Genomic DNA, 12,437 nt, shown 5'->3' on the forward strand with positions numbered 1-12,437 from the left:
CTCCTTCACACTCATACACACACATTCACCTCACACACATTTGTTCACACTCACACACATTTGTTCACACTCACACACATTTGTTCACACTCACACACATTCACACACACACTCACTGAGAATAGGCTCTCGCTTCACTTCCTCAGAGAAATACTTTTTTAAGATATGAGTTGTGTGTGTGTGCATGTGTGTGTGTGTGTCTGTGTAAGTCCGTGTGTGTCTGTGTCCGTGTGTGTGTGTGTCTTGTGTAAGTCCGTGTGTGTCTGTCTGTGTGTGCATGTGTGCATGTCTGTGTGTGAGTGTGTGTGTAATACACCCTCCGCTGAACGGCTGCTAAGAAGTAACTCACAGTTTACAGCCCAGAGCACACCCTCCAGAATATCAGCTTATTTCCTCCCTCCTCGGCTGCGCACCTTAGACGTCAGCCTTTCTCCGCAGGAGCCTCCTGAGGGCGCCTTTCATGTCCTTGTTCCGCAGGCTGTAGATGAGGGGGTTCATCATGGGGGTGAGGACGCTGTACGATATGGAGATGATCTTGTCTCGGTCGCGGATGATCTTATCCTGAGGCATCACGTACATGGCGATGGCCGAGCCATAGAACAGCACCACCACCGTGAGGTGAGACCCACATGTGGAAAAGGCCTTGCCGTGGCCCTCCGTGGACCGCATCCGCAGCACGGTCACCAGGATCCTTCCATAGGAGGCCACGATGAAGGCAAAGGGAGCCAGCAGGGTCAGGACACTGGTGCCCACCATGAGCGACTCATAGAACTGCAGGTCAGAGCAGGCCAGCTTGAGCAGGGCCAGGAGCTCACACAAGAAATGACTGATGACCTGGCGGCCGCAGAACTCCAAGGGCATGGTCAGCAGGGGGACCACGGTCAGCAGGAACGCCACCGTCCACGAGGTCCCGGCCAGCAGGCTGCACAGCTGGGGCCCCATGCGCACAGGGTAGCGCAGGGGGTCCACGATGGCCACACAGCGATCGTAGGCCATGGCGGCCAGCAGGAGACACTCCACGACACCCAGATAGAGTCCCACGACCATCTGGGCCAAGCACTGTCCTAGCGAGACGACAGGAACGCTCACCAAGCAGTTGACGAGCACCTGGGGCACGCTGGCTGTAGTGTAGCACACGTCCAGGAAGGACAGGTTGCTGAGGAAGAAGTACATGGGCGTGTGGAGCCGGCGATCGTAGCAGATCAGGAGCAGGATGAGGCCGTTCCCCAAAAGGGTGATGGTGTAGGACAGGAGGAGCAGGCAGAAGAAGGCGGTCTGAGCCCGTGGGTACTGGGAGAGCCCGAGCAGGACGAAGGAGATCTCTGTGCTGTTCTGGCCGTCCACGCCCCTTCCAAAACTCCGGCTGGGTGGGAAATGGGGGATCATCTTGGGAGGTGGTTCGGAACCCGGCGGCTTCCTATAAATAAGGTTGGACTCTTTCAAGCAATTCATGTGTTCCTGGGCACTGCGGTGACCCCTTCACCCCTGCATTGCTCTGGCCCCTGCTGAAGAATGTCTGCTTAATACATTCCACCAGGCACAGGCACTCACAGACCCATCCAATGATATAGCCATTGATCTGTGGACTGGTGGATCGTGGAAGGGATTGGGTCGTTCCTTCACTGATTCTATTACATATTGGTTAGTGGCTGCATTCATTCATTCATTTATAACCGAGTCATTGACTCATGAAACCACTGATGGATGGATTCACTCATTGTTTCTTTAATGCATTTATTCATTCATCCAACAAGCACCTCTGAGCAGCTTCTAACTCGTCCAGACTCGATCCCAGGCAATGAAATTACAGTGAGGAATGAAAACAACAACAAAAAAAGCCCGAGCTGAAGGACTTGATAGACAAAAGACAAATTTGAAAAGTCACACTAGTGTGGTAAGTGCTAAGACCTTGCTCTGTTCCCACCGTGCTCCCTTCCCTGAAAAACTGTTTCTGCACGTGTCCTTTCCCAAGGTCTGCCACTTCTAGAAGTTTATCCTGCCCACAGATCACATCTGCAAACTGAGATCCATAGGATTAGTTTCAAACAGACTTTTAAATTTTTTAAAAAGTTTATTCATTCATTTATTTAAGTCATCTCTATACCCACCCCGAGATCAAGAGTCTCACGCTTTTCCAACTGAGCCAGGCAGGCGTCCCTCAGATTCATGTTTAAAAACATAAATGCTAGGCTGCATTGCAGAAGATGGAAACTATCTCAATATTGAGAAATATGGGACAGGGTAAAGCAATTGTGGCCCATGCATGACAAGAACACTGTGCAGAAGTGAGAAGAATAAGGAAACGATGTATACTGATATACTGATAGATAGATAGATAGATTTCTAATTATTTCCTCAACTAGAAGTGTGGAAGCGGGTGTGGTGGAGGCAGTAATTACATGGGAACACTCGGGTATGCGTCAGGGAAGGAGAGAACAGTAGCTACCCTTTTATTTTTTAACGGAGAAGAAAACACGTTGTATACCTTTATCTCCTCCGTCGACCTGACACCCAAGGTGAACTGTCATTTGAAGATGAGAGAGGACGTGTCGGAAACCAGGACAAAGGAGCACGGTTAGGAGCACGGTTAGGAGCACTACAGTACCCGCCCAGCACCTGCAGGACTTTCTGACATGAGCGGAGGGACCCTGTCCTAATGAGGGGATAAAATGCTTCCTAAGGTAGGAGAAGGAAGGGAAGAATAAGGGGGGTAAACAGAAGGGGGAAGGAACCACGACAGACAATGGACTCTGGGAAACAAACTGAGGATTTCAGAGAGGAGGGGGGTGGGGAGACAGGATAGCGTGTGACGGTGACAGGTATTAAGGAGGGCACATACTGCATGGAGCACTGGGTGTTATATGCAAACAATGAATCATGGAACTTTACATCAAAAACTAAAGATGTACTGTATCGTGACTAACATAATAAAACATTAAAAAAAAAAAAAAGATTCCTAAGGAAATGATGGGAGGGCGTTGGGAGGAAAAGGGACCTGATTAGCATGGCCAGGAGGTAGAGGGAAGAGCATGTCAGGCAGAGGAAATGGGATGGATGGCTGGGAAGATGGATGGATGGACGGATGGACGGATGGATGGACGGACAGACGGGTGGGTGGGTAGATGGAAGGATGGAAGGAAGGACAGATGGATGGATGGATGATGGAGGGATGGACAGTTGGATGGACAAGTAGATGGAAGGGTGGAAGGAAGGAAGGACAGATGGATGCATGGATGGACGGATGGATGGACGGATGGACTGACGGACAGACGGATAGGTGGGTAGGTGGGTGGGTAGACGGAAGGGTGGAAGGAAGGACAGATGGATGCATGGATGGACGGATGGACGGATGGACGGACGGACGATAGACGGATGGATGGGGAGGTGGGTAGGTAGACGGAAGGGTAGAAGGAAGGAAGGACAGATGGAAGGATGGATGCACGCTGAGGCTGTATCAAGTTAAGCATCCTCTTCCCACGCTCCTCCCATACCAGCCACACACCTGGCTCCAGCGGAGTCTAACCCGGGAACTTCACCCCTTCCTTCCATGAAGAGGCCACACCAGCAGGAATCAGGCTGCTCTCACACTCTGGGGAGAACAAGGTCATTCCAAGGAGCCCGTGTACAACATCTTGGTCCCCGGCACCTTCCCAAGCAGCATCCCTGAGAATAAGAACATCTCATCTCCCTCTGTCTGTATCTTTTTCTTGAGTCTCCCACAGAGTTTCCGGGAAGCCCGGAGGGGACGGGTGGAGCCGAGGCAGGGGGAGAACTGAGCAGAGAGAGGTAAGTGACTAAAGTCGTCAGCTCTACCCCCAACACCACCCCCGCGGTCTCTGGAGGCTCCTGGGCACCACCTGGGGATGCTGTTAGCAGAGGTTGGCCTGGGACGCGGGAAAACAACCTTCACGGATCTCTCAGAGGCATCAGAGGAAAAGTTTGGTGTGAGGGGATCGCTCCCCCCTCCAGAAACTGGGCTGCTTACTGCAGACCGAGACTCGGGGTGTGGGTATGTGGGGACCGTCTCAGCCACACCACGGGTTGGCTCTGGGGCCTTCCTGAGAGTCACGTTCCCCGGCTGTAAAGTGGAGAGAGGAATCCCAGCTGTCGTGGCCCAAGAAAGGGCTCACGGATGGGAAGGGAGTAGCCCCAGTGACTGGACCGGCTTGGTGCCTACAGCAGGACCCAGGTGCTCTCCTGTAGGACACCTACAATTTCACGGCCTGTGCACCTCAGACAAGGCCATTCTACGACCGCCAAGCAGTGAGGCAGTAACAGGACCCACCAGTAATCGTGAGTGAACACGGACAGAAGTTAGCATTCACCAAAGACAAGGCCTAGCCAACCTGTAGGGCGTCCAACCCATCCCAGCACTCCCAAGGCTGTCCCGCTTTTAGGACCGGAAGCACTGGGTCCCAGAAACCTGTCAGTGCGGCTGCTCAGGCCTGCTTGTGACCTGGAGACATGTGACCTTGAGACAGCACCTTGTTATCCTTTGGCCTTCAGTCTGTCCAAGACAATGAGGGGACTGGAGTCCGTCACTGATTTTCAAAACCCCTTTCTATAGAAAGTAGGGTTTTTTGGTGGGTGTGTTGGCCCCAAAGAAACAGGCAAAGCTTTCTTGAAAAAGATTGCATGATCTCCAGACGCCTGGGTGGCTCATTGGTTAAGCGTCTGCCTTCGGCTCAGGTCATGATCCCGGGGTCCTGGAATCGAGTCCAGCATCCGGCTCCTTGCTCGGCCAGGAGTCCGCTTCTCCTCTTCCTCTGCTGCTACCCCTGCTTATGCTGTCCCTCTCTCTCTCTCTCTCTCTAACGAATAAATAAATATCTTTAAAAAAAAGAAAAAAAAAGGTTGCACGAACTCACTTGCATGTGGGTGTGAAACAGTGGAATACTTAGAAGCAGAGAGTAGAGCGCTGGCCGCAGGGGTGGGCAATGGGGAGAGGCGGTCAGACGGTTGCACTCCTACAGGGTAAAGAAGTCTGGAGATCTACTGAACAGCCGGACTACACTGAGTAACACTGGATCGAATCCCGGAAACCTGCAGAGACAGCTTTCAGGCGCCCCCGCCACACACACAACACGGCAACCGTGTAGCTGGACTGTCCGAGCCGTTTCAGTCCGGAAACGCACATCAGTCATCCGCTGTGCACCTTAAATATACGCATTCTTACTAACAATTAAACGAAAAAGAAGCAGGAAAGAGCAACTGCACAGATGGGAGCATGTTATAAATTTGAGTCATCAATACTTTTAGGTTTTCTGTTTGACCGATATTGAATGTTTATAAATTTTGTGCCGCCTCAGTCTACGTCCCACGAGTGTGAGTGTGCGTGTGCGACGCGCGTGCGAGAAACGGGACGAACCGAATCTGAAGTTTACGTGGGAATATAAAGGAACAATCCAAACGGGAAGCGAGGCTGATCTCAAAGCTACGGAAATGAGCACCGAGGCAATCTGCCCGAGGAACTCGCAAGGAGCGGAGATACTGACCAACGCACACACCTTTAACTTGTAGGGGAGAGGACGCTGCGGAAAAGTGAAGACAGAAGAGCGTTTTCAATAAATGGATAGAAGCCAATTCACAATTATTAAGAGGGAAAAAATATTTTTTCTCAGTTTTTCACTATTCCCTTTTTTTAACGTATGAAAGTTGTTTCTTTTTTTTTAAAGTAAACCAACTAAAATACTTTTCTTCCTGAAAAGGAAAACATTCCTCTTGGAGAAAACCAGAAATATACAAGCACAAAGCAGAAAGTAAAAAGTACATTTACTTCCAACGTGCGGAGATCTCCCCCATTTGCAGTCTGGCACGTTTCCCTCAGGTCTTTTCCTTTTTCTAGGTGACGTACAGTTGACACACAATATTGTATCGCTTTCATCTGCACGACACGGGATTCCACAGTTCAGCTCTACGCAGCACACGGCACTCAGCGCGGGAAGCGCAGTCACCATCGGGCAGCGTACGCGCTGTTACAGTATTAGCTACGTTCCCGGTGCTGTATTTTTGTTTCTTGCCTTTTTGATACAACCATTCTGACAGGTGTGAGGTGACATCGCATTGTGGTCTCAAACCTAAGTTCCCTCTAAAGGAAAAAGGTAACAACAACAACAGCAAAACCAACTCTTGGAAGACAAGATGCGATCCATGCTCTGGGGTCTGTGTAGACCTCTGACCCAGTGCACTTGATAAACGTGGCTACGTCAATCCTAAGTATCCTATCCAAAAAGGGGGGAATGAAAAGTCAAGGTATGTCATGGGAAGTTATTTGCAACACATACGTTTGAAAACAAGCTCATATCCTGAACACAGAAGTGACTCCCATATAATGAAGTATTAGGACTTCATCAAGATAAAAAGCTTCTGCACAGCCAAGGAAACAGTCAACAAAACTAAGAGGCAACCCATGGAATGGGAGAAGATATTTGCTGATGACGCTACAGATAAAGGGCTGGTATCCAGATCTATAAAGAACTCCTCAAACTCAACACTCAAAAAACAAATAACCTAATCAAAACATGGGCAGAAGACATGAACAGACACTTCTACAAAGAAGACATATGAATGGCCAACAGATACACGAAAAAATGCTCCACATCACTGGCATCAGGGAAATACAAATAAAAACCACATTGAGATATCACCTCACACCAGTCAGAATGGCTCAAATTAAAGAGTCAGGAAAGACAAATGTTGGCAAGGATGTGGAGAAAGGGGATCCCTCTTACACTGTTGGTGGGAATGCAAGCTGGTACAGCCACTCTGGGAAACAGTATGGAGGTTCCTCAAGACGTTAAAAATAGAGCTACACTATGACCCAGCCATTACACTACTGGGTATTTACCCCAAAGATACAGATGTAGTGAAGAGAAGGGGCACCTGCACCCCAATGTTCATAGCAGCAATGTCCACAATAGCCAAACTGTGGAAGGAGCTGAGATGCCCTTCAACTGACGAATGGATAAAGAAGATGTGGTCCATACATACAATGGAACCAGAAAGGATGAATAGCCACCATTTGCATCGACATGGATGGAACTGGAGGGGATAATGCTGAGTGAAATAAGTCAAGCAGAGAAAGACAATTATCATTCGGTTTCACTCATTTATGGAACATAAGGAATAGCACAGAGGACCACAGGGGAAGGGAGCGACTCCTACAAAAAGGAGAGGGGAAAAAAATTTGAGTAGAAAACACTGGGGAAGAAATTGAAACTAGCACGTCAGAAAGGGGATTTCGAATGGACATTCGATGTATGAAAAAACCCACACATTTGTTAACACTCAGGAAAATGCAAAAGAAAACTTAGGACACATTACCGCAAACCCTCATATGCAGCAAAGATCAAAGGAGAGCTTCCGGCCACGTTTTGGCATGGAGGACGTGGGGCCGGGTTCGTTCAGCCCCGCGGGGAATGCAAATCGGTCCCGCGCAGCAACACATCCAGCAGGATCTCCGTGTCACGCAGACAGATCCCATGACAAAGCCCTCCCACTCCTACGTGGGTTTTCAGTGGTCACGCACAGACGTGAGCACCGTGACACGCACCAGGTCTTACAGCAGAGCCAAACCAGAAACCGCACAAACGTGAGAACTTTTACCATGAGAACCCATGAAACAGTCACCCCCCAACAAAGCAGTAAAAACGACCAAGTGACAGCAGCACACAGCACAATTAAATCTCACAAACGTGCTGAAGAAGATATCCGAGAACAGCTAGTGTATGAATCCGTGAATGGAAAGTCCAGAAACAGGGGCGCCTGCGGGGCTCAGTCCAGAAATAGGGGTGCCTGCGGGGCTCAGTCGGTTAAGCGTCTGTCTTTGGCCCTGGTCATGATCTCAGGGTCCTAGGATCCAGCCCTGCCTCTCCCCCACCTGCCTCTCCCCCACCTGCCTCTCCCTCCCACCCCCTGCCTCATGCTCTGCTCATGGCGTGCAGTCAGCTTGTCCCTCTCCCTCCGTCCTGCTCCCCCCACCCCACCCACGCTCACACCAACCCTCCCGCTCCCACGAGCTCTCCCCCCTCTCTTTTTCTCAAATAAATAAATAAATCTTTTTTTTTAAGTCTTTGTAAGGAGCCTGTGCATCTTCCGTGATTCGAGACTGCCATCTACCGCCCACATGGGTACGCGATGAACTCCGAGGCACTCTGCATTAGAGCAAATGAATGAGACACTTTTATAACGAGCATGTTTCTATTTGTTTGGGGTTTTGCTGTGGTTTAGTAAGACTGTTTCCCCGGGGACTATAACAGTGCTCACACCAGGGTCTGGGCACGGCCGTGCTCGGCTTGGGTGCGATGCCCGCAGCCCCGGCGTAGACTCAGCCGGGTGAGTGGACTTCACACCCGCTCCCTGGACGCTGCCTGCCCGCGGACGACACTCCCACAGCCGGGCAGCCCTGGCTGTGAGCGAGGCCTCGGAGGGTCTGCATTTGACAGCTGGGAACGCTGGGCAAAGTCAGAGGGCAAGTCTCCCGCGGTTCCGGCCCTGAGCCCGCGTCTCCCACATCCGCACCCCATCCTGTCTCTGAACATTGGGGGACCGGCCATCCCAGACCTGGCTTCTTCCTCTGCCCTCTGGCTTGTCTTTGTGGTTTCACCAGGGTCCTACTAAGGCAAAGATGGGCAGGGAAGGGGTCTTGAGACTGCAGTTTGGTTGTTCATAGGGTAATCCCCAAACTATCCTTCAAGACCCCCCACCCCACACACGCCATGAAGAGATGCATCTGGGCTTTGCCGGGCTTGCACAAAATGGAACTGATAATTGCATGAGTCACAAACTTTTACACACAGCAGCTAAACAGAACTGGAAATGACAGTCATTAAGAGTGTGTTACTTTTGGGGCGCCTGGGTGGCACAGCGGTTAAGCGTCTGCCTTCGGCTCAGGGCGTGATCCTGGCGTTATGGGATCGAGCCCCACATCAGGCTCCTCCACTGGGAGCCTGCTTCTTCCTCTCCCACTCCCCCTGCTTGTGTTCCCTCTCTCGCTGGCTGTCTCTATCTCTGTCGAATAAATAAATAAAATCTTTAAAAAAAAAAAAGAGTGTGTTACTTTTCCAAGAAGTGGGGCAGGGGAGGTACACGTGAGGCAGAGTGAACAGGCTTTGGATTGGCTGGTTTGAGTCATTTCCATGGGCTCAAGGGCCTAGGGGCTGCTTGGAGGTGCCCCGTACCTGCCCTGGGGGGTGAGGGCCGATGGACGTTGGCCCACCCAGGAGAGCCCGAGGGAGCAGGCGACAGGTGTGGGCTCTGTATTGGCCGGTGTGCATACAAAGACACACTCTGCCTGCCATTCTCTAGGCCTGGGCTGCCTGGGAGGCACCGTGCCCAGGTGAAAAGGATCAGAAATACAGAAATACAGAAATACACACCTTCACAAAACTCCTCTACTCCCTGGATGTGGGCAGTCACCCTCAGCAAGACCACCGCCCCCGAATTCCAGCTGATCAAAATATTCGACATCACTGAATAAAAAGCCCCACACCGGCTCTCCTATTCTCAAACCTCTGACTCTCCCGTCACCAAACCACGAGATTCCTTCTTCCCTGACAGAAGTAGCAAAACAAACAGAATATTTTAGTTTTTTTTTTTTTGACAAGAAATCACTTATGGTTATTTTTGCTCTTTGGACCTTTACATTCCCCAGTGACAACCCTGGTACCAGCAGAAAACCAGACCCCTAGCTCCGTTCTTTCTACCACACGCCAAGGGGCTCCCATTTCAGTGGTGGGAGAAGCAATAAACAGGTGTGGGAATACAGGAAGTATCAGCATTGTGGTGGAAATAAGGCAGGGGAAGAGTGTGGAGGGTTTGGGGGGATGGCACTCAGGGACCTTCTCTGAGGAGGTGACCTCTGATCTGAATGGAGAAAGGATGGCACCCCATGGAGACCCAGGTGAGGAGGGGTAGCAGGAACAGCACGTGCAAAGGTCCTGGGGTTGGTTCTTTGGAGGCACAGAGACCAGCGTGGCTGCAGCCTAGTGACCAAGGGGGGATAAAATCAGTAGGACCACAACAATCTCACCAAGACCAAGCAGGCCAAGGGAAAATCTCGGTTTCATTCCGAGGGGACAAGGGGTCCTGGAGAGCGGGTGTGTTTAAACAGGGGAGTGCCTTAACCGATTCACTCTTCAGTGTTTCTCCTAGCTGCCCCCACAGATCGAATGGGACTGAAGGCTGCTGGGGGAACAGGAGGCAAGGAGAGAGGGTCTACGCCCTTCCAGGTGGGGGTGGAAACGCCTAGATGAGGGGACGCTGACGCTGGAAGTCCCCATCCAAGGACAACACATCGGCAGCCTCTAAGCCCTGCCTCACGCACCTGTGCAGGGAGATTACAGATGTAGAGAGCTTGGTCTGTGGGGTCTCCGGCAGCAGCGGCCCCCCTGGGAATCAGCGAGGAGGGGGCCCTGTGGAGAGGTCTGCTGGGGAGCTCACTCACAGCCTCAGCCTCTGATCAGAGTTAGGAATCCCCATATAAGCTACCTCAACCCAAGAAATCACGTGTCTCCTCCTCTTCTCAAAGCCTGAATTCCATTTTCTGACCAAGGCGGGCTTTCGGCGGCAGGTCCCCATGACAACGGGCCCCTCCCCCTCCCCACACTCCGTCCTGATTTTCCGCAGGCGGAGAGCTGCAGGCATGGCAAGGGGCGGGGGCTGATGGGGGAAGCTGCGGCACTGAGTCTATGAACAATTAACATTGACAGAGCTGGACAAGACAAGGCCAGTGTTTTCACGAAGCGCTGTGTCCCCATCAGCCAGCCACAGAATATTGTCCTAGGAAACTTAATGACAAAAAAATAAAAAATAAAAATAAAGGCCCTTTGGATATTTTACACACGAGGAACTAACAGCAATATTCAGTATCTATCTGACGCCACACGAACAGCGAGCTGGCTTGTCAGTGGCGGCTGTTAGAAACTTGAAGTAAGCACCACGTGAAAGTCAAGGCAGAACAGGAAATGACAGTGGAATTGTCCTAATTCCCAGGTTGGAGAAGTTGTGCAGTGCCCAACCTGCACACACATGCCATTATTAGGTGATTGTCATTGTTTAAGATTGAAAGAAAAGCACTGTAAGGTGAGTGATGCCTCCAATACCCTGATCTTCCTGAGTCTTGACCTCCTCCTTGTCCCGTAAACTACCTCAGCTGCTCCTTCCCAGGTCACTCCCTCCACCGCGGTGAGCTCCCCTGTCTACAACTTGATCCCAATAACGCCTTGACCCCACTGGTGCCTAAAATGCATCAGTCCTTCTGCTTTTCCATTGTTCCTCATTGTCCTCCCCTCACCATTGGTATAAATCCACGGCCCAACGACACAACGAATTCCTCATGCACAACCTAGGGCCCCTCTGAACCTTCCCTCTCTTCTCCTGAGAAAGTCCGCCCATGCTTGAGAACCGCTCCCTGACTTCTCTGTCCTCTCATTCGAGCAGCTGAAGATGGCTGGGCGAAACCCCTTCCTCGCTGTTCTAGCTTGAATCGTGTCCACCCCCAAAAGGGTTACACTGAAACCCTAACTCCCAGTCCCAGTGTAGGCGACCTTATTTAGAGGTAGGGTCTTAGCAGATTATCAAAAAATTAAGCTGAGAACATTAGGGTGGGCTCTGAGCACTAATGGGGTCCTTACAAAAAAGGAGAAATTCGGACACAGACGGGAAGACGAGTCACACTGCCACAAGCCCGGAGCACCGGAAGCTAGAAAACAGGCCGCCCCGAGCACCTGCAGAGGGAGCACGGCCTGCCCACACCGTGGCCTCAGACTCCGGCTCTGGCCTCCCAAACCGTGGGACAACACATTTCTGTCACGTAAGCCACTCAGTTTGTGAGACCTTGGATCACAGTCCTAAAACGAATAGTTTTTAAAATGCATACGTCCCTGAGCCGGCTTCTCTCCTTCTCTGCTCTCCCCTGTTTCTATCTTTAAAGTGAAATGTTAACAAAAAAAAAAAAAAAAAAAAAATCAGCCTTGACCTTTTTGAAAAAGCGAAATTAAAATAAATGAACATTTTCAGATGCAAAATGGGAAAAAATTGAATAGAATTAAGTATCTCATTGTCCAACAGACTGAATAATAAGAAAATAAACATAAAGAGATACTCAAAAAAAATAAAATAAAATAAAATAAAATAAAATAAAATAAATGAACATTTTCTTAAAGATTTTATGTACTTATTGGAGAGAGAGTGAGCGTGAGTGAGGGGAGGGGCAGAGGGAGAGGGAGAAGCAGACTCCCAGCTGAGCAGGGAGCCCGATGTCAGACTGGATCCCAGGACCCTGGGATCATGACCTGAGCTGAAGACAGATGCCTAACCAACCGAGCCTCCCAGACGCCCCTGATGTGACACATTTTAACGGGAGACGAGGCGGGGGGCTCCTACAGGAGGCATGTCCAGGGCCTGTGGATTTGTTTTACTGTTTCCTATAGTTTCAG

At 50.6% G+C, this 12,437-nt stretch overlaps 1 protein-coding gene across 1 annotated transcript; it reads right to left on the bottom strand.

The window, feature by feature from the left end:
• Window positions 1-414: 414 nt before the first annotated feature.
• LOC125283301 (olfactory receptor 13H1-like) lies at window positions 415-1,452 on the bottom strand. Its single transcript, XM_048223982.1, has one exon. The coding sequence runs from the start codon at window positions 1,450-1,452 to the stop codon at window positions 415-417; it is 1,038 nt and encodes a 345-aa protein (XP_048079939.1).
• Window positions 1,453-12,437: the final 10,985 nt, after the last annotated feature.

This window comes from Ursus arctos, unplaced genomic scaffold (assembly GCF_023065955.2).
Source record: "Ursus arctos isolate Adak ecotype North America unplaced genomic scaffold, UrsArc2.0 scaffold_19, whole genome shotgun sequence".
NCBI classification, from domain to species: Eukaryota; Metazoa; Chordata; class Mammalia; order Carnivora; family Ursidae; genus Ursus; species Ursus arctos.